The following is a 27,798-nucleotide window of genomic DNA, read 5'->3' as shown; positions in this document are numbered from 1 at the left end:
CAATTAAGAATATTATTTTTCTACCTGTAATAAAATTGGAGAACCGCGAAGGGGTGCTTTTGGGTCCCTTTTCAACTCATCTAGACTAATCATAGTCTCTCCAACTATTAAAGGCATCGGATTTCTCCCTGATTCAATTTGTTCTAGCACAGTGGTTATAATTGATTGACCCTCATTAATTTTACCACTACTAAGACAATATTGATTAAGCATGCAGAATAAGAACGCCCTTCTTCTATATATGTGAAAAGATTCAGAAAGCGGTTTATCAAAATAATAGCGTGCGAATTCTTTTAAGTTCACCACATTGCCATTCACTATCCTTGATAAATCCCTTTCCTTCAAGTTAAAGAAGCGCTCAAAATCCTTATAGTAATATGCATCTACTCTAGGGATCACTACCAGGTCTATTGCAGGGAAGCCTAAAATAACACCAAATTCCTCTGGCAAAGGGCTAATTTCATCATATCCTATTCTAAAACAATGTGTGTCAATGTTCCAATATTCTAAAGCGGTATGAATGAAGTCTATGTCTAGATCTACCCCTTTAATGCCATATATTCCCCCCAAGTGAAATAAATCCAATTCTTTTCTTTCTCTAGCATTGAGAGATCGACACCATTCATGAGAATATTGGGTGAAGGTTTTAGTGGTTAGAGACATGATTATTATTTTTTCTAAAGAGAAGAATAATTTTTTCGCTGGAATTATGTGAATAATCGACTGAGCAGGGGGCTATTTATGCACAAATTACGAGGAATTTCAACCTGACTGGAATACGTAGTCAGCGTCAATTGGCGTCACACACCCGAAATTGGCGCCACACAACAGCTCTTGGCACCACACGCTAGCAATAGCGCCTGGCGCCACGCGCCGCAGGCTGGCGCCAGCTGGCGCCAAGTCAGCAGGACAGCCGCACGTGCTCAGTTTGCGTTTTGATATTAAATTGGAGTCGGTTAATGACTTTATGGCCCCGTTTTAATTTTTTCTAAATATCTTTCTATCCTTTTCTTAATTAATTAAATATAGCAATTATGTTTAGTTAATTTTTTATTCTTTTTTTGGATTTTATATTAAAATTCAAAAATCAGCCTTTCTCTCCGTTTTATTTTTCCTTTTTATTTTTTTGGGGGAGAGAGTTGGATAATACCCTCCATCAATAATAAAAATGACGGAATTTTTGCGCAAAATTGTTATCACATTTGCACACACTAACATACACTAACATAATAATAATACATAATAATAGATTTACAGAACAGAGTGTCTAAATAACAAGTCAAAGGCAAAGTTCTACAAAAAGTCAAAATAAAATACATATACAGAAATAAACTACGGCGCCGGAGGACGTAGGCCCATCATGCCATAAAACTGCGCCGTCCGAGGAGTCACCTCTCCACCAGCTCCAGCCTCAGCACCAGTTCCAGTCTCTGTAGGAGGAGGGAAACTCAAAACAGGACCGCTCCAGCCAAGGCCAACCTGAGGCTGAGACCGCGGAGGCTGCTGCGATGACGAGCCAACCTCGTACATCCCACCACCTCTGAAAGCCGAGGTAGCCTCTCCTAACGGTGCAGCAGGAACCTCCTCAGAAGAAGACCCTGAGCCCTCAGCAACGTCGGCTCGAGCAGCCTCGGAACGACCACCTCTACCTCCTGACGAAGTGCGACGACGTCTCGAGCTAGACCTCGCCGGCTCTCTTCGCCCCTCAGGCCTCGTACGGGTGTGAGAAGCAATCGGCTGACCCTGCAAAAGAAATAAATCAGAAACAAGGTGAAAACTGAAGCATAGTGCAGAAACAATAAGTAAAGAAAAGGTACCTCTCGGACAGCGTCGTCTCGACGACAGGTAGCCGCGTTCCTCATCCGGACGAGTTGGCTCCGGAAGGCATCAATGCATCGTGCCATAGCCGAAACCACCTCGCGTGAGAACTGTCAAGGAAAGTTAAGTCAGTAAAAATGCATGATAACTGAATACAAGATTCTGAATTAGAGCTAGACTTACTCTGGTCTGATGACGAGGAATCGACCGCTCCACGAAGCGCTCACCCTCAGGAGCCGGAGAAATCATCTCCTCGATCGGCCCGTACATCCCCTGGTAGTGGATGGGCATACGAGGTGGCACAAACTCAGTAGGACCCTCCTGATGAAACAGAAAGAAATTAGTAAGATATTACTTGGGGGCTACTCAGTGAAAAACAAAAAGCCAAGAATCTTACCCTCACATCCTCGGCCGGCACGGGGGCTGGAGCTAACAAAGGAAGTAGCTCCTCAGCATAACTCCGCCCAAGGATCACATGGGACCGCCAAAGAGAACCAGGCTCCTCAGCCATGCTCGACAGTTCTCTCTCGTCGAACATGTGGCGTGGTGGAGGAGCAGGAACGACAAAGGCATCGGAAGAGTGCTGTCTAGCAACTCTCTCTCCTAAATACGCAACCGCTCCGTAGGTCCCCAGAAAGTAACGGCTCTCAGCAGAGTGCTGTGCAGCTAATCCAGGGACTGTCCAACCACCCCATGGCCGGTATACTACCTCAGGTCCCTATAAAAATACCAATCGGGTAAGAACATGTATAAAACGTCGCAGAAGAGCAAGATAAGCACCAAAAATCGTACCGAGATGATCCGACTCCGGACACGTGCAGTAGACAGGTCCACATGGTGGCCGCCCCAAGAGGCGCTCACTGGATACCCCCTCGGCGATGGTCTCGCCGGCGCAATGGAAGGAAAGTATTCATAGAACCAGATCTACAAAAAGCTAAAGCATGAGTAAATGCTAACTAAGCATATAGGGCTAAACTTTATAGGGAATAATGTTTACCTCTACAACTTTCCAGAAAGCAGACAGTCCCATATTTTAATTTAATTATAATTTATTTATATATTATTCTTACAATTATATTTATGGCAATTTCATTAAATAAATTATTTTTATGAAAGGATTTAAAATAAACTAGTGTATTTTTATTAATTTACAAGTAATTCTAACATAGCCTAAAACCCAAATACTACTCCTAATCTAATTAAGAAACCCAAAGCCCAAATAAAACCCTCAAAAACCCTCACTTTCCTCCTCCTTCTCACGTAAAAAAAAAAAAAAAGAAAAGCTTTCATTTTTTTTCTCCTCCTTTCCTACTGTTTTCACGAAGAGAAGAAAAAAAAAAAAAAAAAAAAACAAACCTGCTAACTGCTGCCGCCCCTGCCGCCCAGCAGCCACCGCCCCTGCCGCCCAGCAGCCACCGCGCGCCGCCAGCAGCCCAGCAGTTCGACTCCTCCCTTTCTCCTTCCCCTTATTTCTCCTTCTCTTATTCTTGTTATTTTTAATTAAAGCTTCAATTTTTATTCGTTTTCAATTAGGAAATTGTTGATAATAGGCTTTGATATTATGTGTAAATTACAAAAGATTATAAATTTATGGGTTTTAACATGTTTAAAGTATTATATTAATTTTCAGATTTGAGTATGTATAAATTTAGGGTTTAAAGTGTTGATTTTTCATGTTTTAAACGTACTAAACAAATTACTTAATTATTCTATGTTCAAAGTATGTCAAAATATGATTATTTTGGTTGTATATAAATTTTCAGATTTAATAAAGTTTCAATTTTTATGGATTAGTAGTGTTAATTTCATGTTTTTATGCTTCTAAACCTATAAAATATTTATTGTGGGTATTTTGTGATTGAAAAAGCTTTGAAATTTATATTCTAATCTTAATAAGAATTTTCAGATTTTATACCTTTTATTTTGAAGCCTCTAATTGCATTGAATTGATATATTCTTGGGTTTTTAACACACTAACTTGCTATATAATGACTATTTCAAGTAATTATGCTTATGGGGTTATTTTATATATTTAAAACAAAATTTCAGATTTAATTACCTACTTTAAAGTTGCTGTAATTTGATATAAAACACTATGTTTTCATAATTCTAACATGTAAACTTAAAGTTGGGATGTTATATTACTAACCTTGATTTTTGGGGACAATCTAAAGACTTTGTTTTGGTAATTTAAGAGGTTTTAAAGTAGTTTAGTATTGCTGTAATTTTAATTGCTTTGGTATTGATTTATTCCTAATTGTTTGGTTTAGGAGAGGACTTTGTAGAAGGCGACTTCTAGTTTTAAAGTGGCCAACCGGATTGTTTACACAAGGTACGTACAAGATACGAAACCTTGCTTGTAGGTGCATGTTTAAGGACGGATCGAGAACTTAGTATCATGTATAGGATTGACTGGGTTAAATTGTCTGGTTATACATTGTGAATTTCAAATGATGTGCACTAGTTTATAATGCAAGTATTATGTGTGCTTTATTTATGCAAGGTGCGCTTAAAGGCAAAGGTATGTGATTGGTGTAAAGATCAAATAATTACTCGTTCAGGATTATGTAAACAGGATGAGTAAAGGAGAAATGCAAGTCTTGTAAGACGAGGTTAAGGTTTTGGGGTGCCTTATGCACTCAAGGTGTTTATACACCGAGGTAGTAATGGAATAAATAATAAATGTTGCTTACCACTAATAAATCAAGAATTGAAATTGGAAAGTTGTTTTGCTTGATTGAATTGATATTGGATTAATTGTATTGTTATGCATATGAGTCATCACCAAGTTTAAACCTGTAAATCACGTAAAGTGCAAGATGGATGAGCAATAAAACTCTAGATTGGTGCACTTCTGGAGTAATGACAATCAGGGGTTGGGGTACATGGGGTATTAGCCGTGTACTTTTCTCGAGGCCGTCTGATCTACGAGTCTCTTCTTTCAAATATTATTTTTCTAAAACTAGGAGTTAGGTGAGATCTCATACTAACTACGGTCACGGAGTCGCGCCCGTGGTCGTTGGATGTTTATTGATGTTTCCGAAAGGAGGCATGGGGATTTTCTTTATTGATGTTCCGAATGGGACATGGGTTGGACAACCTTGTCTATTGCTAAATCCAATGAAATAAATAAACGAGTCAGTTAATATTAAATAGTGAGGTCTTAATAAACTTGTGAATCGAGTCGTGAATTGAGTCTATATTTAATGATGCTTGTGCTTGAATATTGGTAGCATGTTAGGTATTTTCTCAATTCGTTTTCGCAGCTTGTATGTACTCAGCTTTGCTGACTGCGTGCTTTTGTGTGTGTCTTTATTTGGTCATGGCCTTCGCCTTTCAATGACCCTGTGACGATCCAATTTTTACACTTGTAATATTGGGGAGCAGAATAACCACAGGTTCTCACACATGCAGCATTCATCAGGGTTGTGGGATCTTGAGTAGAGAGTTGGTGGTTTCCATATTATTTATTTTGCAAAGTTTGAATTTAATTTAATTTGTTTTTAGTTGACGCTAATTCTTTTGAGTTTGAAGTTATTAGGACTCTGAATTTAAACACTTACTACTTTTATTGGGTTTTGAATAAGGGCCTTAATGGTTCCATCTTGTAATACTTATTTTGATTTAATTCCTTTGTTTTGAGGTTTATTTAAAACTGTTTTGGTTTTCCGCTGCTAATTTCTGAGATAGCCTTAACGTTTGAACACGTGGCGGTAGCACACCAGTAATTCTCTTGAAAATTGTTCAGGTTATATACAGGTTTCTCACAGGTTTTTAAGAGAGAATTATTGGGGTGTTACAAAGTGGTATCAGAGCTTAGGTTAGATTTAATTACCACTAAAGCCAATTAGCTTAGTATGACTTAGGCGCCTATTCAATGATTTAAAATTTTAATGACAAATTTTTTTTTTTATTTTATCCATTTGAAACTAAGTATGTTTTAAACCATTTTATTTATAACAAATTTGAATTTTTTTTTTCTCTACTTGGTGAGTTTTGGGTAGACTTAAGAAGGGAATGCATGCATACATCATACGCATATTTTTTTTTCCTCTCTTTTGCATTTAATTATCACATGAAGTATTATTTTCTTATTTATTTAGCATGTTATAATTATGTTCTAATTGATTTACTTCTATGATGTGCTTGTTTTATGCTTTTGAATGTTCTTTGCATTGGGTTAACGTAGAAAAAGGATGAGCGACTCAGTGATCACGTCTGAAAGCGTGAGTAATGATATTAGGAACAACCCCATTGCTATGTCTGAAGATGAGAGTGATACTCGAAGTGACGATACTGTAGAAAGGGTTGAAAAGATTATGACGCCAACTAATCCAGATGAGGAAGACTACCAGTACTTACATGAGTTTAAAACAGCAAAGAATAAGAAGCATAAAATTAAAACCTACCAAAGAATGTTCCATGATTATACTGTTATTGAATTTCCAGATGAGGATGAGCTAGAATGGTTACAACCACCACCTGAAGATCCAAATGCTGGGAAGAGAGCTACTAGAAACCCAAATCCGCTCTACAAGTCAATTATTATTGAAGACTCAGATGACGAAAATGACCTTGATTTTGATGTTAATAATTACAATGAGAAGAGAGATAAGAACAGTAATGTGTTACCTTGAGGATTATTTTTGTTAGGATGGAGTTAGCATGAATAAGGCATTTGCCATTGATAATAGTTATTAGAACCTCATTATAATCTGATCTGGATGGTATTTTAATAAGTAGCTAGTGCTACATAGTTTTTATTTGGGATTGAGACCTTTATATAAGTTATAATAAGAAGTTGATATTTTATTTTCAAGAACTTCATTTCACTTTTATTTGGGAGCAAGAGCAAGTTTAATTTTTGTAATCATATACTTTCTGGGAAAATCTCTTTGTTTATAATCGAACTTAATAAGAGTATCGCGGGATGGGAATTTTTTTTTTTATCATTTAATCCTGCGTATGAATCGTGCTTATATTGTGTGATATTTTGCTTGGGACAAGGGGGTGCAATCTCAAGGTACCCTTTTGAACCAATTTATGTGATAAATATGATATTGTGATTCAATTAATATATGTGAATAGAATTTGGATTTCATTTAAAATGGAGTGCACATTTATTTTATTTCAGGCGTAGAGCTAGAATGGCTGAGAACGCTGCCTTAGCTGATGCTATTCGTTTATTGGCCGAAAATGTGATCCAAAACCGGGGAGACCAAGTCGACCCCCAAGCTGAAATGTTTAAAAAGCTGGCCCAGGTTAGACCACCAGTTTTTAGGGGAGGTGCTGACCCTACTTTCCTAGAAAACTGGATTCGGGAGTTTGATAAGTTGTTCGTGGCACTCAACTGTCCTGAGGGTATGAAAGTGGATCAGGCTGCTATGTACCTTAAGGACGAGGCTGATATATGGTGGAGAGACAATGCTGTGACCGTTAGGGCCAAACCTGACTTTGGGTGGGAAGTGTTTAAGACCTCCTTGAGGGACAAGTTTTACCCCCCATTCCTGAAGAAACAGAAGGCTCAAGAGTTCATAAGCCTGGCAATGGGAAACATGTCAATCTCTAAATACTATAATAAGTTTATGACCCTTTCTAGGTTTGCTCCCGAGGTAGTACCAACTGAAGAGCTGAAGGCTCAGAGGTTTGAGCAGGGGTTGACTGACGAGTTACAGAAAGACCTAGCCGGAAAAGTTTTCAAAACCCTTGACAAGGTGTATGAGAGAGCTGCCCATCTATACCATCTGAATACTAGGACTGCTAGTGCGAGTGCTAGAGCTGGGGAAAAAAGGAAGGATTTTGGGAAATCTGAGAACCAGGGTAGTTTCAAGAGGTCTAGGAATGGACACTCGTTTGATAGGGGTAACCAGAATGTTAGTAGTTCTTCCAATGCTAACAATGGGGAGAGAACCTACCACTGTAAGAATTGTAGAAGGAACCACCCTGGGAGAGACTGTGATGGAAATTTGGTGACCTGCAGGTTCTGCAACAAGAAGGGACACAGGGAGTATGAGTGTTACACCAAACAGAGACAACAGGGAAACAGTGGGAATGACGGGAACACCCAGCAGAGGCCTAACAATTACAATAACCAGGGGAACAAGGGAAATGGTCAAAATGGGAAGTTTGGAAATGGTAGCAACAATAACAACAGGTCTGGCAATGGCAATGGCAATGGCAACAACAACAACTCAGGCAACAACAACAATGGGTATCAGGCAAGAAATAACACTCCTGGCCGCTTGTCTGTGATGAGCAAGGGAGAAGCTGAGAGGTCCTCCGATGTGGTTACCGGTACTTTTTCTATCCAATCTATCTCTGTCAACACTCTATTTGACTCTGGAGCAGCTTATTCTTTCATTTCTACTTCTCTTGTGCGCAAGTTAAACTTAACTGAATCGAGTCATGTTGATGTGTCAGTCAGTCTGCCTACGGGCAAACTTGTTCATTGTGATAAAATATTCAAAGGCTTGCCTTTGAAAATAGGAGAAGCTATCTTTCTATCAGATCTTATTGAGTTTAACCTAGGGGACTTGGATGTAATTCTGGGGATGGATTGGCTGAGCTTATACAAGGCTAAGATAGACTGTGAGATGCAGAGGGTACAACTGAGTGATCCTTTGGGTAAGAAAGTGTCCTATAGACGGTTAGGGAAGCCTAAAGGTTTTGGGATCATTTCTGCGATGAAGGTGAAGAAGCTAGTGAATAAGGGATGTCCATTGTACTTTTGCTGTGTTCAAGATTTGAGTATGAGTGAGAATAGGCGGATGGAGGATGTGCCCATTGTGAATGAGTTTTTAGATGTCTTTCCAGAAGATATTTCGGGAATGCCACCTAAGAGGGAAATTGAGTTTACCATTGACTTAGTTCCAGGAGCTGCACCTATCTCCAAAGCACCGTATAGAATGGCACCGACTGAGATGAGTGAACTAAAGGCTCAATTGCAGGAGTTGTTAGACAAGGGGTTCATTAGGCCCAGTGCATCACCTTGGGGAGCACCTATGTTATTTGTGAAAAAGAAGGATGGAAGTTTAAGGCTGTGTATTGATTACAAAGAGTTGAATAATGTGAATGTGAAGAATAAGTACCCTTTACCTAGGATAGATGACTTGTTTGACCAGCTAAAGGGGGCAAGTGTGTTTTCGAAGATTGACTTGAGGTCGGGGTACCATCAGTTGAAGGTTGCAGATAAAGACATTCCAAAAACAGCCTTTAGAACTCGGTATGGACATTACGAGTTTACAGTCATGCCTTTTGGGTTAACCAATGCACCAGCCATATTTATGGATTTGATGAACCGAGTGTTTCATGAGTATTTGGATAAGTTTGTAGTTGTGTTTATTGATGACATTTTGGTGTATTCGAAGAATGAGGAAGAACATGCTGAGCACTTGAGAACTACCCTTGAAACTCTTAGAAAGAACAAGTTGTATGCTAAGTTTTCTAAGTGTGATTTTTGGTTGGAGAAGGTTGCATTTTTGGGGCATTACATTTCGAAGGAGGGTGTATCCGTAGATCCTGCGAAGATCAAGGCGGTGAGTGAGTGGCCTACACCTAAGAATGTGACTGATGTTCGTAGTTTCTTGGGATTAGCTGGATATTATAGGAGGTTTGTCAAGGATTTTTTGAGGATAGCCAGACCCATGACTACTCTTATGAAGAAGCAGAGCAAGTTTGAGTGGAACGAGAGTTGTGAGTCAGCTTTTCAAACCCTCAAAGAGCGATTAACCACTGCACCAGTGCTGGTATTACCTGATGGGATAGAAGGATTCGAAGTGTATAGTGATGCCTCGAAGCATGGTCTGGGATGTGTCCTACAGCAGAATGGAAGGGTGATCGCATACGCATCGAGACAATTAAAGAAGCATGAAGTCAACTACCCTACCCATGACTTGGAACTTGCAGTTGTTGTATTCGCTTTGAAGATTTGGAGGCACTACCTGTACGGGGTTTCTTGTAAGATCTTCACGGACCATAAAAGTCTAAAGTACATCTTTACCCAAGATCACTTGAACATGCGGCAACGTCGATGGTTGGAATATCTTACAGACTACCATGTCCACATTCAGTATCATGAGGGAAAGGCAAATGTAGTTGCTGATGCCCTTAGCAGAAAGTCGAGTCATAATGTCAATGCTTTAAATGTGGCCAATGAGTTGTGTGAAGATATGAGGAGACTGAACCTTGAGGTTATCAATCAAGGAGAGTTAGAGGGATTACTGAGTGCTTTAACCATCCAACCTACAATATTTGAGGAGATTAGAGAAAGGCAACTGGAGGATGAGTCGTTTCAGAAGATTAGGGATCGTGTGACTAGTGGTGCGGAGACTGAATTCAAGATTCATGAGGATGGGAGCTTGAGATATAAGGAGAGATGGTGTATACCACAAAAGTGTGAGGATGTTAAAAGAAAAATCATGGAGGAGTGCCATAATACACCTTATTCAGTTCACCCTGGGGGAGATAAGTTGTATAAGGACTTGAAAGAGTTCTATTGGTGGCCGAATATGAAGAGAGAGGTAGCTGAGTTTGTATCCAAGTGTCTAACGTGCCAGAAGGTGAAGATAGATCACAAGAGACCCATGGGAAAAGTACAACCCTTGGAGATACCAGAATGGAAGTGGGATTCTATATCCATGGACTTTGTGACAGGCCTACCCAAGACTCGTTCTGGGAATGACACGATTTGGGTGATTGTGGACAGACTTACTAAGTCAGCGATGTTCATTCCTATCAAAGAGACCTGGAAAAAGAAGCAACTAGCAAGTGTTTATGTGAAGAATATAGTTCGGTTGCATGGGGTTCCCAAGGACATAGTGTCAGATAGAGACTCGAGGTTTCTATCCAAGTTTTGGCAAAAAGTGCAAGAGAACCTTGGGACAACATTGAAGATGAGTACTGCTTTTCACCCTGCAACAGATGGTCAGACTGAGAGAACAAACCAAACCATGGAGGATATGTTACGAGCTTGTGATTTAGATTTCCAAGGAAATTGGGAGGATCACCTACCTTTGATCGAATTCTCCTACAACAACAGTTACCATGCAAACATCAAGATGGCACCTTTTGAAGCATTGTATGGAAGGAAGTGCAGAAGTCCAGTTTGCTGGAGTGATTACAGTGAACGGGTTACTTTGGGAACAGATTTCATTGAGGATATGGTGGGCAAGGTGAGACTAATCCAGTCGCGTATCAAGGCAGCACAAGATAGACAGAAGAGTTATGCTGACCTGAAAAGGAGAGATGATGAGTTTAATGTTGGGGACAAAGTATTCCTAAAAGTTTCTCCAACAAAAGGTGTTATGCGATTCGGCAAGAAAGGGAAACTTAGTGCAAAATATGTAGGTTCATATGAAATTCTCCAACGTGTGGGGAAAGTGGCTTACAAATTGGCTTTGCCAATGGAGTTCGAGAAAATGCATGATGTATTCCACATTTCCCAACTGAAAAAGTATGTGCCTAGTGAAACCCATGTTTTGCAACCGGAGACTATTCAATTAGATGAGTCTCTAACTTATGTAGAAAGACCAGTAAAGATACTAGATCACAAAGTGCGTAGTACTAGAAACAAGGATGTGAAGATAGTGAAGGTCCTTTGGTCTAATCAGGAATATGAAGAAGCTACTTGGGAGGCCGAGGAAGAGATGAGGAACAAGTATCCCGAGTTATTTGACGAGGTGAGTTACGAGGGCGTAACTCTTTTCTTTTGAGGGGAGAAGAATGCGATGTAATTTCGCGCTTTTACCTCAATTATACCATTTATTGCTTGATTTTGCACGTTTTTGCATGTTTTTGGTTATCATTATGCGTTATTATTGCGTTTACATATAATAAAAGTATGTAAACTTAAGCCAAATATGAGTTCATTGAGTACAAAGTCCGATTTGTTAAGTATGTTTGTTGAGAAGCAAGCAATTTACAGCAATACAAAACACAAAAAGTTTGAATGATTTTGGAAAATTATGGTTTTTGGGTTAAGTTTTGAGGGCGAAACTTCTTTTAAGAGGGGTAGATTGTAATCCCCCATATTTTAATTTAATTATAATTTATTTATATATTATTCTTACAATTATATTTATGGCAATTTCATTAAATAAATTATTTTTATGAAAGGATTTAAAATAAACTAGTGTATTTTTATTAATTTACAAGTAATTCTAACATAGCCCAAAACCCAAATACTACTCCTAATCTAATTAAGAAACCCAAAGCCCAAATAAAACCCTCAAAAACCCTCACTTTCCTCCTCCTTCTCACGTAAAAAAAAAAAAAGAAAAGCTTTCATTTTTTTTCTCCTCCTTTCCTACTGTTTTCACGAAGAGAAGAAAAAAAAAAAAAAAAAACAAACAAACCTGCTAACTGCTGCCGCCCCTGCCGCCCAGCAGCCACCGCCCCTGCCGCCCAGCAGCCACCGCGCGCCGCTAGCAGCCCAGCAGTTCGACTCCTCCCTTTCTCCTTCCCCTTATTTCTCCTTCTCTTATTCTTGTTATTTTTAATTAAAGCTTCAATTTTTATTCGTTTTCAATTAGGAAATTGTTGATAATAGGCTTTGATATTATGTGTAAATTACAAAAGATTATAAATTTATGGGTTTTAACATGTTTAAAGTATTATATTAATTTTCAGATTTGAGTATGTATAAATTTAGGGTTTAAAGTGTTGATTTTTCATGTTTTAAGGCTTAATAACGTACTAAACAAATTACTTAATTATTCTATGTTCAAAGTATGTCAAAATATGATTATTTTGGTTGTATATAAATTTTCAGATTTAATAAAGTTTCAATTTTTATGGATTAGTAGTGTTAATTTCATGTTTTTATGCTTCTAAACCTATAAAATATTTATTGTGGGTATTTTGTGATTGAAAAAGCTTTGAACTTTATATTCTAATCTTAATAAGAATTTTCAGATTTTATACCTTTTATTTTGAAGCCTCTAATTGCATTGAATTGATATATTCTTGGGTTTTTAACACACTAACTTGCTATATAATGACTATTTCAAGTAATTATGCTTATGGGGTTATTTTATATATTTAAAACAAAATTTCAAATTTAATTACCTACTTTAAAGTTGCTGTAACTTGATATAAAACACTATGTTTTCATAATTCTAACATGTAAACTTAAAGTTGGGATGTTATATTACTAACCTTGATTTTTGGGGACAATCTAAAGACTTTGTTTTGGTAATTTAAGAGGTTTTAAAGTAGTTTAGTATTGCTGTAATTTTAATTGCTTTGGTATTGATTTATTCCTAATTGTTTGGTTTAGGAGAGGACTTTGTAGAAGGCGACTTCTAGTTTTAAAGTGGCCAACCGGATTGTTTACACAAGGTACGTACAAGATACGAAACCTTGCTTGTAGGTGCATGTTTAAGGACGGATCGAGAACTTAGTATCATGTATAGGATTGACTGGGTTAAATTGTCTGGTTATACATTGTGAATTTCAAATGATGTGCACTAGTTTATAATGCAAGTATTATGTGTGCTTTATTTATGCAAGGTGCGCTTAAAGGCAAAGGTATGTGATTGGTGTAAAGATCAAATAATTACTCGTTCAGGATTATGTAAACAGGATGAGTAAAGGAGAAATGCAAGTCTTGTAAGACGAGGTTAAGGTTTTGGGGTGCCTTATGCACTCAAGGTGTTTATACACCGAGGTAGTAATGGAATAAATAATAAATGTTGCTTACCACTAATAAATCAAGAATTGAAATTGGAAAGTTGTTTTGCTTGATTGAATTGATATTGGATTAATTGTATTGTTATGCATATGAGTCATCACCAAGTTTAAACCTGTAAATCACGTAAAGTGCAAGATGGATGAGCAATAAAACTCTAGATTGGTGCACTTCTGGAGTAATGACAATCAGGGGTTGGGGTACATGGGGTATTAGCCGTGTACTTTTCTCGAGGCCGTCTGATCTACGAGTCTCTTCTTTCAAATATTATTTTTCTAAAACTAGGAGTTAGGTGAGATCTCATACTAACTACGGTCACGGAGTCGCGCCCGTGGTCGTTGGATGTTTATTGATGTTTCCGAAAGGAGGCATGGGGATTTTCTTTATTGATGTTCCGAATGGGACATGGGTTGGACAACCTTGTCTATTGCTAAATCCAATGAAATAAATAAACGAGTCAGTTAATATTAAATAGTGAGGTCTTAATAAACTTGTGAATCGAGTCGTGAATTGAGTCTATATTTAATGATGCTTGTGCTTGAATATTGGTAGCATGTTAGGTATTTTCTCAATTCGTTTTCGCAGCTTGTATGTACTCAGCTTTGCTGACTGCGTGCTTTTGTGTGTGTCTTTATTTGGTCATGGCCTTCGCCTTTCAATGACCCTGTGACGATCCAATTTTTACACTTGTAATATTGGGGAGCAGAATAACCACAGGTTCTCACACATGCAGCATTCATCAGGGTTGTGGGATCTTGAGTAGAGAGTTGGTGGTTTCCATATTATTTATTTTGCAAAGTTTGAATTTAATTTAATTTGTTTTTAGTTGACGCTAATTCTTTTGAGTTTGAAGTTATTAGGACTCTGAATTTAAACACTTACTACTTTTATTGGGTTTTGAATAAGGGCCTTAATGGTTCCATCTTGTAATACTTATTTTGATTTAATTCCTTTGTTTTGAGGTTTATTTAAAACTGTTTTGGTTTTCCGCTGCTAATTTCTGAGATAGCCTTAACGTTTGAACACGTGGCGGTAGCACACCAGTAATTCTCTTGAAAATTGTTCAGGTTATATACAGGTTTCTCACAGGTTTTTAAGAGAGAATTATTGGGGTGTTACAATCGCAGCCAGAGCCGTGATGTCGTGTCCTTCCAGGCTCGGTTCCCCGTCTCACCCTCTCAGAAATGTGGTGGACAGGGGCAAAGAACAAGGTCTGCTCATCCCACTCTGGGAACTGACCAAGCGAAGTGGACGGTGTAGTGTCGTCCTCCACGGGCTCATGCTCCCGTCTAGTGTTTCGGGACCGTGAACCTGAGCCTCGTTGTCTAGCCATGCTACATTGTGCAGAATCATCATAAATCAAGGTTCTATAGTATTTAAAGGTTTGCCTAGCCGCATGATACTATGTTCGCAAAAACAGAGTACGTAGTACTAAAACAGAGCACAACTTCGAATTGAGCATGACAACATTTTTTCAAGCAATCAAACAATTTCTTGCAACACTATAGTGATTATTGTGACAAATTGAACAAGAATTGCTAGCAAAAACATCAAGAACGAGCCACATTGTTTTTCACGACCTTAGGAGGTCCAACAATGGCGAATTGCTCATTTCTTCGCCAAATTGAGTCAAACAAGTCTCAAATTACTTCCAAAGCAATATACAAACATAAACAAACAATTTCATGGCATAAAATTTGATAAACAAAGCAAATTGAGCATTATAAGTTTCGAATTCTCATGAAATTCGTGAATGAATATGCCAAAAATTCATAAAAACCGGTGTGAGTTGGAAGAAAACTTACATAGATCGAGAATATGGATGAAAAGAGCTTTGATTTGCAACAAATTTGAGCGAATTCGGTTGAGAAACGAATGAGCAACGATCAATTGAAGTTCCGACTTCTTTCGAGCAGCGTTCGCAACAAACCAGAGCACGAAATGAACTGAAAACGGGAATTTAAAGTGATTCCCGTGCTGGCGCCAGTCCCTAGGCATTGGCGTCACATTCTGTGCTTGGCGCCAGACGCCAATTTCAGCGCATGGCGCTAATGCCATATGTCTGGTGCTGATTAATTTTCAGCGACGCCAAAGCAGCCAGCCACCTTCTGGGGTTGTACTAGTCTTCTGCAATATATTCTGGGTTCCTTGGTACGCCAGTTAGCCCCTCTAAGCAATTTGACATGATTAAGTAATCAGCTTGATTACATAAAGTGATCGACCTAATGAAAAGATCGTCTCACTAAGCTTAAAGCGCCTAAGCATTGGCTCATTAGCAAAAGGCACCGACATACAGGTTCATTAGCAAAAGGCACCGACATACAGGTTCAAGAGCAAAGAGCGCCGACGTACAGGCATAGCAAAAAAAAGCAAAGTTCAGGCGAACTTTTAAAGATCGACGGGCGTGGATCTTCGGTATTTTCCTTTGGGAGATTATCGCATCAAATGAGGATGACTTCAAGAGAAGATGTCTTCGGCATCATTCCCTAGCTTGCGGAAAGTTGTCACAAACAACTGAAGGTAATTTCGGGCGAAATTGTCTTTGATCATAGTTCCTGAGGCATGGAACGTGATCATAATGCGGATGAGAATTATTTCAAGAGAAATAATTTTCGATGGTATTCCCTTGGACGTGGAATATTATCACGGCGGAGAGGATAGTTTCAGGCGAAGCAATCTTCTAATTTGGAAGCAGTTACAAGGCGTAGCGGTTTTCAAGCGGGATGACATTCTCTAGCTTGCAGGAGGTCATCAAAACAGATCGGTTACTTTCAGAGACGTGTGCTCGACGGTGCAAGATACGCGTTTCTTAACTCTTTTATCTGTTTAACTAATGCTAGTTTTGCAGGTATCGGCGTTACAAGATTGATTTAGGATCGCAGAACGTTCTGAATCATTCTCCGTCCCTATCGTTACTTTGACTTTCGTTTTCGAAACTTGCATTTCTCCAAACTCAGTCAAAGTGGGGGCTTCTGTAGACACCCATTTGTGTCTCCCCAAAACCAAACCCAGTGATGAGTACCTTTCACGTCGAATCATAATCGAATGAAACGAAAGTGTGGAAAGGTCTAGTGTTGCGGAAAGTTTTATTTTCTTTTCTTTTCTTTTCTCTTCTCTCTGTTTTTGAAAACTTTATTTTAAGAAAACAGCCAATCCAGTTTGGTTGGTCCATGATATGGGTCCAATAGTGGTGTAGTTGGATGGGGCTTGCAAAGACCTTTCCAACGATATATTATAAGCCCAATTCCGATGAATATTGAGGAAGTTATGGCCAATTTACTAAACTGGGCCCGGTTTGAGTTTTAAGTACGGCCCAATGATCTAGGGGAGGGCCTAATATGATTTATCATTCCTAATGTAATTAGGAATGGTTTTGGTCTTCTAGAACATTCTAGAAGGTTCTCATCATTCTTAATTCAATTAGGATTCTTTAGAGTTTTAATTAGATCAAATAGCATTTTCGACTGAAATTATATTATTTTATCTTCCAGTACGGGAATTTTATCAGAATTTCGAAAACGCGTTAAAAGCCGGTTTGGCGTCCAACCCCAGGCCTTGGCGCCTGGAACCAGGATTGGCGCCAGACGTCAGCCATTGGCGCCTGGCGCTAACCACTGGTCCTGGCGCCAATGAGCCAGGGCTGGCGCCAAGGTGGTTCTGTGGTCTTCAGACTCTGTTTTGATAAATTATCTTTTTTGGCTGATTTTCTCTATAAATATCGTATCAAAAACTCCGTTTTCATGGACGGATTGTCAACACCAATTATCAACTATCTTCATCATCTACATCTATTAATCAATCTTCATCAATTCTCTTCATTCATCATCTTTCGTTCATCAATCATCAATAACATTGATTCTTTAGTATTCTTTTCTATTTTGCTTTTTAATACAAAATTCCGCATTCACAAGATCTTGATACACCTAGCCATATTCGAAGTTGCCTTCGCCCTAGACGTGAAAGGTTTTAATTTCTGAGGGTTTGGTCCCAAATCTCTCTTTCAATTATTTAATTTAATTTCTTTGTTTATTATTTTCCTTGAAGTTACTAACGTGTGTATTTTGTAATTAGAAACAGGTACGAGGCATCCAAGTAAGTACTTTATTGATTAATTGATTTTATGATGTAGACATCATGTTTATATTGTTATTATGGTATTCCTAGTATCATGTCTAGGGTGTTTTTAATATCAAGTATGATTAAAAGTATGATGTTTCCTATGTTATTTCTAACATTTATGATTATTATTATTAGTTATCATGATTATTTATTATGTTGCTTGATATGCATATTATTATATATTGTTATTGCTTGATCACCTTTTATTGCAGGTTAAAGGGAATTTGGTATTTGCAATCACGCTTAATAAGATATTTAATAATCTTGTTAGGCCAATTGTGATTATAATTCAAGTGATCACCAATAATAGTTTATTTGTGCATTAAATTCAACCAACATAGATTAAACAGGTTTAGGGTTAATCCTATTGATTGTATGTTAGTCAGAAAGCGCACATGAATACGAGCAGAATAAAGTAGAGGCCTATTATTAGGGCAGGTTCAATCTCTTTTAGGTTGGATTTGTACCTTCATCCCCGGACCCTTATCTGGTTCATGACCTTATGGAGTTGACGATCTCTTGGATCGTTAAGGGGTGTAACCTTCACCTCGTGAACGGTTTACAAGTTCCTTAAAAACTTGTTGGCGACTCTTTTGCTCTATCTTCTTCCCTTTTGGACGCCACCGTACTTTAGTGTATGATCACAGTGGGGTTCAAGCTAGTGGGATTTAAAGGCTTGAAATTATTCCCTACAGTTTTTGGCGACTCCGCTGGGGAGGATTTCTATTTTAATTCCTGAATTTGTTTCGGCAATGATTTAGAATGAGTGGATGAGACTCGAAAAGTTCTAAGTATTTCATGTGCGTAATTTTGATTAACATTGTGGCATATGCATAAAAAGGTTCTCATTGGAAAGACCATCCGTAATGTGTCAAAAACATAGGATTTTACACGTAGGAAATTTGAGAAATGTCTTTCACAACTAGGACTAAATAACACCGCGCGAAACTGGATGATTTTATTGAGCACAGAAAGCTGCTGAGGCATGTGGGAAGTAGCGTCAGGGGCCAGAGCTTGGCGCCAAACTTTTAGCCGTAGCGCCAGACGCTAGTATTGGCGCCAGGCGCTACAGTTAAAAGCTGGCGCCAGTCTCTGTTTGCTGGCGCCAATTTCCCCCAATACCGAGCCAGAAATATGCGTTCTAATTTCGACCGGTTTTTCGTATTGTTTGCTCGATGCTACTTCCTGATTGAATTTTTTTTCTCATTTTTCTGAAACCCATATGTGTTTTACATATGGACATAACCCTCTGGGAATTCATGCTCTATCTACCCGATTGAACGCTCCTGGCAACAAAGGGTACATCTGAGATGTTGAATTCACCAAACCATGGAAGTGAGTTTTTTCCTAAAAAACTCGCGGTGTTCTATCCACACGCGTTAACCCTTCACGGTTAGGCTTCTACGCGGTGCATCTGAACAATTAACCATGGACCCTGTTTGACTAAACCATATCCCGAACTTTAGAGAACTAACGCCATGGTTAGGTTGCGAACTCATTGCATCATATTGTGCCTACTTGACTAATTGTGCATTATTTGTTGCGCATATATATTCTATGCTCCTCCTAACCGTTTGTTGATTTGTGTTGAGATTATAATTAATGACTTAAAGAACTTTGCCTAATTAATTAATTAATTAATCAATTCGAGTCAATAAAGTTTTTCTTCTTTTAATCGGAATTGACCTAGTACGACTTTAGGCATACCCAAGTTGACTAATAATATCGAAAACAGTCCCAGACCGAGGCTCCAATGTTGGTGCCAAAATCTGGGCTGTAGCGCCACTGTATGGTATGTAGCGCCAGACATTTACTAAAAAGTCTGGCGCCAACCACCATATTGTGACGCCAGTCCTGTCGCTTGGCCGACAGTTCGGATTATTTGTCGAGTCATCACCTAATGTCTAATTATTCAGTTTCCTGTTTAATTCGGTTAATTCTGCTTAATTGAATCAATATTCGAGTTTAGGCACTAAGTCCCATGGTCTTACACAAGAGTCCAAGCATGTCACTTACACTCAATACACACACCATTACACATGTCTTGACCATGATTAAAGGAGTCTTGTGTGCGCGCGTTATTTTTCGTCATTTTTTTTAGGGGGGTAAGTCGGATATTAATCCTCCAATAAATAGTACTTAAGTTCCCTAAACACATGTACATTATTGCTCCCTAAAAATATGCATTGCTCCCTAAAAATATGCATACTTTTTTTTTAACAAAATCCATAAAGTCAAAACTGATTCGAGTCAAGTAATTAAAACGCAAACTGGCTTAATCTACAGCGCGTGGTCAAGAAAGGAAGGACGATTAATCAAAGATAACCTCTTCGTACAAGTCCAACTTTTTGACAAACCTATAGCTCGTAAGAGGAAAGCAAGAGTTATAATGGCAACTCAGGAAGAAGTTAACGATCTCAAGAACCAATTGGCTACTGTAACTGAGACACTAAAGCTTCTCGCACTTAAGATCGAAGATCCCGCGAAGCAACAACAGATGGACCTCATGCAAGAAAGCCTAAGCAAGTTGTCCAGCGACTACAAGTTTCAAGAACTCACATCCCAAGGGGTCTCGGTGGATAAGGATCTTCTTCCGCAGAAGTTCAGTGCCAACGACATCCCAAAGTTTAGGGCAATCGACAACCCCTACTTCCATCTAAGAGCATTTGAAACAATAATGAGTATCAAGGGTGTCGATAAGAAAATTAGGCCGATGGAGTACATGTCATTTGTAGTACATGTAAAAAGAAATACATGTCAACTAATAAAAAGAAACGGATGTAGTATTCAATATGGGTAGATCTTTTTGAAACGCCGAAAATAGTATATGAAACTAACATTATGAAACAGAGGGAGTATTACTTTTCTCATTTGGATCAGAGTTCTATTTTATAGACATTAGGGAGTTTGGGACATGATATAATTAAAGACTAAACTTTATCCATTATTTATTTACTTTTAGTAAATGTATGATATTATTTGAAGGTGTAACATTTACATCAGTTAGGGCATGTTCTCATTAACTGAATTGAATTGAACTGAACTGAAATGAAAATTTTATAAGAAAAGGAAATTAGGAGCTGAATTGAACTAAACTGAATTTTCAACGTATGAGAACAGACCCTTAATATAGAGATCTAATGCTAATCAAATTGTGGGATGGAGAGGTTTGACAAAAGAATGAGTAGAAAAATAGAAGTCATCTACGACCATTTTGGATAAGAGAGAGTGGGAGAATATGAACGTTTAGGAAGTATTCAAATTGAATTTAGCAAATTGATCAACGAAATATTTGTATATTCGTCTTAGGGTATGTTCTCTTTAGCTTTAATTTGTTCAACTTTAATCAGTTCAGTTCAGCTTCAATCAGTTCAATTCAGTTCCTAATTTCCTTCTCTCATAAACAATTCATTTCAACTCTATTCAGTTTAGTTTAGTTCAGTTCGGTTTTCATTAACTTTAGCTCGATTCAATAATGAGAACATACCCTTATTTTAATTGAGTCTTGCAATTATGCCCGTAAGAATTAAATTTGGTTTCTTTCATTCTTTCTTTCTTTTTTTTTTTTTTTGACAAAGGTTAAGGATACAAACAGATTACATAGAAATACTAAAGCAAATAAAATTAACCGTCGCTTCCCCGGCAATGTGATGTGCTCGATGAACGCGCCGACGCTCCGCCTTATGAATACAGCAATACTGAAAGGTTGAGCCCAGTTGTTGAATCTTGCGGTTAAGCCAAAGGTAAGTCATGTTGCCTCATCCGTCCCCCCGAAGAAGGGTAACTAGATTATATGAGTCAGTAAAAACTGTGACAAGGTGATACTGTCGGTCGAAAGCCCATTGTAGCCCGTACCAGCAAGCCAAAGCCTCCGCATGTAACGGTGACGTACACACCCCGAAGTTACCTCCTCCAATGATTCGATCATCCAACGGATCACCATTATCCAAGCACCAACCCATCCCATCTTGTTGAGAGTCTTGGAACCAAGCACCATCAGTTTGTAGAGAAACTAACGATCCCCCGTGGGTACATTGACCGAGATGAGCTGTGTAAAACCCAGGGGGAATAGAGGCTCCTGTGTCACCTCCCGCAACATTCGGGGAAAAAGCAGCGTCAGCCAAGGATACAAAGACTGAATGAGTATCCATGACCTCCGCAAACTGTGAATCAAAGGGCCTGGAAGCTGAAGACTCCCCAAAGATCCTTGAATTCCGGCATAACCACAAACTCCAAAGCGTACCGACAAAGGTACCTAAGCGAGCACTGGAAGGCCCATCCTGACTAATAAAAAGTCGGATATAATCTTGGATCCAATCTGAAAGAGAAAGGTCTCCATTAAATTCTGAGTGGATACCGAGGCACCCGCACCTCCAAACTGAGCGTGCATTAAAGCACATTCGAAATAGGTGCTGTAAATCCTCTGGTTCTGACTGAAAGAGGTCACAAGACACATATTGAACCGGAACACCTCTGTGATGGAGTTCCGCCTTAACTGCTAGCGCCCGATGCAACAATTTCCATAGGAACAACTTCCATTTAGGTTTTAATTGGAGAGACTAAAGAACCTTCCAGAAAGACTCTGACAAAGACAATGTGGAAGACAGAGAAAGCTGTTGTTCAAGCATTGCATAGCCAGTTTTCACCGAGTACGTGCCCGACTGAGTAGACGCCCAATAACGAAAATCTTCCTGAGTCATATCAGGGGCCTCCGATGCAAGGATTGTAGAGGCATCCGCAGGCTGAAACCAGTCATTCACTTTCGCAGAATCCCACCCCTTTGACAGAGGGTGGATGAAAAAACTGACTGTTTGAGCTGCAGCGGCAGCCGGTGTAATTCCGGGTTTAAACTCAGGAATGCGACCGTTGACCCACTTAGACGACCCAGCAATAGTAGACCGGCCATTACCAACTTTCCAGTTGCAGCCCTGCTTTAACAGGGTGTCCGCCTTGAGCAACCCCCAAAGTCCGTACGAATGACGCCCAGTAAAAGTAGACACAGTTTGCGGGTTGTTGGAAAGAAAGGTCGTACGAGCACCAAAGGCTTTGGAAACTAGAAGCTGCGGGTTGGAAAAGAGTCTCCAAACTTGTTTCATGAGCAACGCCTTATTTAAGGATGACAAACAGCGAATGCCCAACCCCCCATGCCACGAGGAAGATGCATGGTGTCCTTATTAACCCAATGCATACCTTTAGTATCAGAATGCGCCCAGAAGAAACGGATAATTAAGGAATCAATTTTCCCAGTGACAGAGACCGGTAACTCATAGCAAGAGAGAACATGGGATACCATTGCAACAAGAATAGAGTTAATGAAAACCAACTTTTGCGATTGCGAAAGCCTAACTGCATTCAAACTATTTATTCTTCCAATGATTTTGTCGATGATGAATTGGAAGTGGTCCTTTTTCTTACCAACATCTTTCATTCTTTCTTATATTGCAAAATTCATATTCTCTCTTCAAATGAAGCAAGGAGCCAAGGACTTACAAAACTATTAAGAAAATATATAGACACTAAAAAAAACAAAAAAAAAATTGTATGGACTTTGACCACATTCAACGAGCTCCACGAACTACACGCACCCTCTATGATCAAGTTCTTCTAGCAACATCCCTTTGAAAAATTAATGTTTTGATCCTGACCATGTTCTTTTGAGCTGTTGTGGTCTGCTTTGCTCTACTAAAAAATGTTTTACTCTGTTGAGTATTAATAATCTGTTCGTTCTGCTTTAATTTATTGACACCTACTCTGCTCATAAGCTCAAAAGAGGTACAAAACTAACCTTACTAGAGTAGTAACAAAACTAAAGAAAAATAATTGAGAATGAAAAAAATTATACATGAAAAACATTTTAGACCAAGGGCTTGTTCACTTCAGCTTAATTTCATTTCAGTTCAGCTTCAATCAGTTCAGTTCAACTTCTAATTTCATTCTCTCATAAAATATTCAGTTCAGCTCAGCTCAGTTCAGCTCAGCTCAGTTCAATAAATGCATGTGAACAAGCCCCAAATTAAACACTATTTGCCTCAGGATTTTAACAAAGAGAAAGAGAAGGGAGGTGGAAGTCTTGGATTCATGGGAAGTTGGTCAAAAAATTTGATTAGTAGTTAAAGCCCCCTTTTACTCTCTTCATTTCGTTTTGTTTTAAGGTAAGATAAAAGATCCCACTGAATCGATACCTTTCACAAATTTTAGCCAGCTGAGCTTCGCAAGTCATTGCTTATGAATATAGGGGGGGGGGGAGGTAAGGCAATCTCCATACTCCCAAACATTTTGTACTTAATAGGGCTCGAATTTGTAACCTTTAAAGTCACAAGGTGAGTTCTTCATCAATTACTTTGTTTTGTACTTGTTGGTATAACTATAAGGAAAAGTATTGTGTAGAACGGACTCACGTGAGTCCAATCATACAAATTGTTAGAAATTAGATAATAATGATCAGATATTAGATAATAACTATCAGAAATTAGATAATAAGTATCAGAAATTAGATAATATTGGTCAGGTATTCGATAATAAGTATCAGAAATTAGATAATATTGGTCAGATATTAGATAATAAGTATCAGCAGAAATTAGATAATAAATATCAGAAATTAGATAATATTGGTCAAGTATTAGATAATAAGTATCAAAAATCAGATATTATTGGTCAAATATTACATATTTTTTGGAAGCACACCACTCGATTAACTTTATGTTGCTTTGGATGATCCCAAAACATGTAGTCCAAAGATGTTTTTTTGATGATTAATATAAGCCTATTATCACCCACTCAATTAGACTACTGTATTACAAGTATAAGATGGTTCTAATTTTTCGATAATACATATATCCAATCTGTTTAATTGTTTTGTTCTTTGATGGATGTGGAAACATCTGCATTTAATTAGTTGGTGAGTACTTGGCGTTATGTTAGCAGGATATGATTTCACAATAATCAATCAATTGGTTGCGAAGAGGCTGGTATCAGCGGTGGCAGCGGTCGTCGAGGTTTGCGTTCTCGCCATTGAAGAAATAGAAAGAAGCTTCTACGACGAGGTAAGGATCCGAATGAGGAGGAGAGAGAAAATGTGAAAAAATGGTGATGAATAAAGGATTGTAAAAATGGAGGAGAGATAAAATGGAGGTGGTGTGTTTGAAGGTTATAAACTAGACTCACGTGAGTCCGTTCTACGCAAAACATTCTTTAACTATAAAATTAATCACTCATAACACCAAGCAAAGCTTGACTTAATAATAAGAATTGGCGTTCAATTTTGCATTACAGAAGTGTAAAGGATAAAAATTTCCTTTATCCTTTCCCCATATTTTCAAAGTGTCTAATCTACAAATTTAGTTGGGTTAACTTGTACCCGTAAGAAGTTCCGATCTAATAAGACATTTCCACTTTCCTTACCTCCAAATATTGTACTCTTCAATTCTTCATTGTACGATGTACTGTATGTATGTACCAAATTACCAATCAAACAAACATTAGGAATAATTTAGGAGTATAACATAAACAATTTTTTTTATTACTTGAGCTAATTAACATTCAAAAAATTCGATCACCCCTTACGTCATTGCAGGCGGTGACTATTAAGAGAGCGGTCTTGCATTATCTTCTAGAAATTGCAAATTTCAACTTAATGACATAAGCTGATAAGCATAATAAATTTCTTGTGTTTCTAAATAAGTGTACATATCACTTAGGTTAGTAACAATATATATTTTCATTATATCATTTTTGTGTTTAGGTGATTTTTTATTTAAAAAAAAAACAATTAAAGATATTATTGATGGTAGACTAGTATTTTTATTGATTGAAATAAGATATCATTATTTAATAATAAGCCATATAATATACGTTAACAACAATTAGCGGCTATATATACTACAAGTCTACCATAATTAATAAACCAAGCATCCATAATTCCATAATTCCATATCATCACTTGAATAGAATATATGGGTGAAGAAGGAGTAAAAGTGTTGGGAAATTGGGGTAGTCCATTTAGTAGAAGGGTAGAAATAGCCCTTAAATTAAAGGGTATCTCATATGATTACCAAGAGGAAGATCCTTATGGTAACAAAAGCCCTGAACTATTAAAGAGTAATCCAATTTATAAGAAGATTCCTGTGTTAATACACAATGGTAAGCCAATTGCTGAGTCCCTAGTCATTTTGGAGTATATTGATGAGGTTTGGGAAGGTTATCCTATCTTGCCTAAGGATCCTTACCATAAGGCTACTGCTCGATTTTGGGCTAAATTCATTGATGATAAGGTAACAAACTCGATCTTGCCTATTCTCTTGATTTTGCCTTACTTCTTGCTCCTCGGTGTCTTACGTTACTAAAGATGTGATGTTGTCGCCGTCATCACATTAGTGTCAGACAGTTTTATACACCCTCGTTATTTTGACTTTAACACTATTCACATATATTTTTTTAACGGTCTTTTATATAATAAAAAAATAGTTATACCTGATCTTGTTTGAAAAATGCACGTTATCAATATCTCTTTTTGTTTTATTTTTTTAATTTTTTTTAAGAATTAAAGATATTAATGGTTAAATTTGTACATTAACAAATGTAATATTTTTTCAGTTGTTATCTATTTTTTTATATATGGTTGTGCAATATTTTGACTTTTACATTATTAAACGTGTCTTTGGCAATCTTTATGAGTTCTTGCTAGTTTCGTTAGATTAGGAAACATATACTCATGTGAAATCTTATTAGATTTGTTTTGATAAATACTTTCAAAAATATCACTTTTAAAAAATTTACAAAACAACAATTAGAGATAGTGGTAATAAAAAGTGCATTGATATAAATAAAAGTCCAAAAATTACCTCCGTTAATTTTTTGTTGCAACAAAAAAAAACGGAGGTAGTATTATATTTGTAAAAACGGAGAAAGTAAATTAAACAGGTGAAGTAAAAAATAACGTCATAATAGGCTAAAGAATTACTGATGATAGTGAAAATTATTTTTACAGTGCTTACCATCACTTTGGAATGCATTGTGGGCAACAAAGGATGAAGAAGAAAAAACACTCAAAGAAGCAAAAGAAAATTTAGAGATCCTTGAGAAAGAGATTAAAGGTAAGAAGTTTTTTGGAGGGGAAAATATTGGATTTGTAGACATTGTTGCAAACTTCATTGGCTTTTGGTTAGGAACCATCCAAGAAGTTTTAGGGAAGAACATTCTTACAAAAGAAAGTTATCCCTATTTGAGCAATTGGGCAGAGGAATATGTAAAGTGCGACATCATCAAGGAAAATTTACCTTCTAAGGATCGTCTATTTGCCTTTTTCAAGCTTCGTCATGAAACCATGGAGGCTTTAAAGTAGTTGATTGTGTAATGTAATAACTTCTTGTTCTCTCAAAGATGGTGTTATTTTTGCTTTTTGTTTTGAATTTCTCCTAATAAATTAAAGCACCATGTTTTTTCAAGAGGATTATATCTTTATTTCTCATCTATATTTGTAAGGGTTTGTACTAATTTTGTGAGACTTTTTAAGAACTGTATGTGTTAGTTTTTTTCTTTTTAATTTTGAATAATCTTATGAACTGTATGATGGACTAATATTAATGTTAATTTCTCATGCTTTCTCTATTTTTTTTTTTTGTCTCATTTGGAATATCTCAAGATTTCAATGGATAACTTTACCATTCTCTTTCTACACTAGTTTTTATATGTTGTTGGCCACAACTTGTGGCCAACAATTACGTGCGGGGTTACTTCGTCAGTGTTATACGGGTTACTCGATCATTATTACAGGGGTTATTTCGTCGTCAGTTATATAGGGGTTACTCGATCGATATCATAGGAATTACTCGGTCAGTGACTCAGTGTAATAGGTAGGGCCGTTGTCAAAAGCTGACACGACACGATAACCCGACACGAAATAAGCGGGTTAGGGTCAAGTATTCTCGACTTGTTTACATAATTGGGTCGACACGAACCCGACACGAAATTAAACGGGTTAGGTTTGGGTTGAAATTTTCAACCCGAAACCGACACGCATAACCCAATTATATAAATGGGTTGAATGACAACCCACTAACCCGAACCCGACACGCTTAACCTATTAATTAAGTAGTAAAAAAATTCAAAAATTTTATTCTAAACTTGTAATTTTGTAAATTGCCTTGGCACCAAGTATACATTTAGGTAATTTTGAC

General features: G+C 37.7%; 2 protein-coding genes across 2 annotated transcripts; both read left to right on the top strand.

Moving 5' to 3' along the window:
• The first annotated feature begins 6,965 nt into the window (after nt 1–6,965).
• On the top strand, nt 6,966–9,688 carry LOC145625313 (uncharacterized). The gene is made up of 4 exons (XM_081678371.1): nt 6,966–7,953; nt 8,014–8,507; nt 9,288–9,510; nt 9,639–9,688. The coding sequence occupies exons 1-4, from the start codon at nt 6,966–6,968 to the stop codon at nt 9,686–9,688; spliced, it is 1,755 nt and encodes a 584-aa protein (XP_081534497.1).
• Nucleotides 9,689–25,524: 15,836 nt separating this feature from the next.
• Nucleotides 25,525–26,978, top strand: LOC145616098 (glutathione S-transferase U8-like). Its single transcript, XM_081670808.1, has 2 exons — nt 25,525–25,893; nt 26,610–26,978. The coding sequence occupies exons 1-2, from the start codon at nt 25,576–25,578 to the stop codon at nt 26,961–26,963; spliced, it is 672 nt and encodes a 223-aa protein (XP_081526934.1). The 5' UTR covers nt 25,525–25,575; the 3' UTR covers nt 26,964–26,978.
• Nucleotides 26,979–27,798: the final 820 nt, after the last annotated feature.

Source organism: Chenopodium album, chromosome 3, assembly GCF_948465745.1.
Source record: "Chenopodium album chromosome 3, dcCheAlbu1.1, whole genome shotgun sequence".
NCBI classification, from domain to species: Eukaryota; Viridiplantae; Streptophyta; class Magnoliopsida; order Caryophyllales; family Amaranthaceae; genus Chenopodium; species Chenopodium album.
Note: the sequence above shows the minus strand (reverse complement) of the source record. Positions and strands in the feature narration are given on the sequence as shown.

Excerpts from the sequence above, each read along its gene's own strand:
- LOC145625313 (XM_081678371.1), top strand. The coding sequence starts at position 6,966 with ATGGCTGAGAACGCTGCCTTAGCTGATGCTATTCGTTTATTGGCCGAA. Across the intron at positions 8,508-9,287 it reads GGATCATTTCTGCGATGAAG|GTTGCATTTTTGGGGCATTA; the intron begins GTGAAGAAGCTA and ends TGGTTGGAGAAG. Across the intron at positions 9,511-9,638 it reads GTTTGAGTGGAACGAGAGTT|CAGAATGGAAGGGTGATCGC; the intron begins GTGAGTCAGCTT and ends TGTGTCCTACAG.
- LOC145616098 (XM_081670808.1), top strand. The coding sequence starts at position 25,576 with ATGGGTGAAGAAGGAGTAAAAGTGTTGGGAAATTGGGGTAGTCCATTT. Across the intron at positions 25,894-26,609 it reads CTAAATTCATTGATGATAAG|TGCTTACCATCACTTTGGAA; the intron begins GTAACAAACTCG and ends TTATTTTTACAG.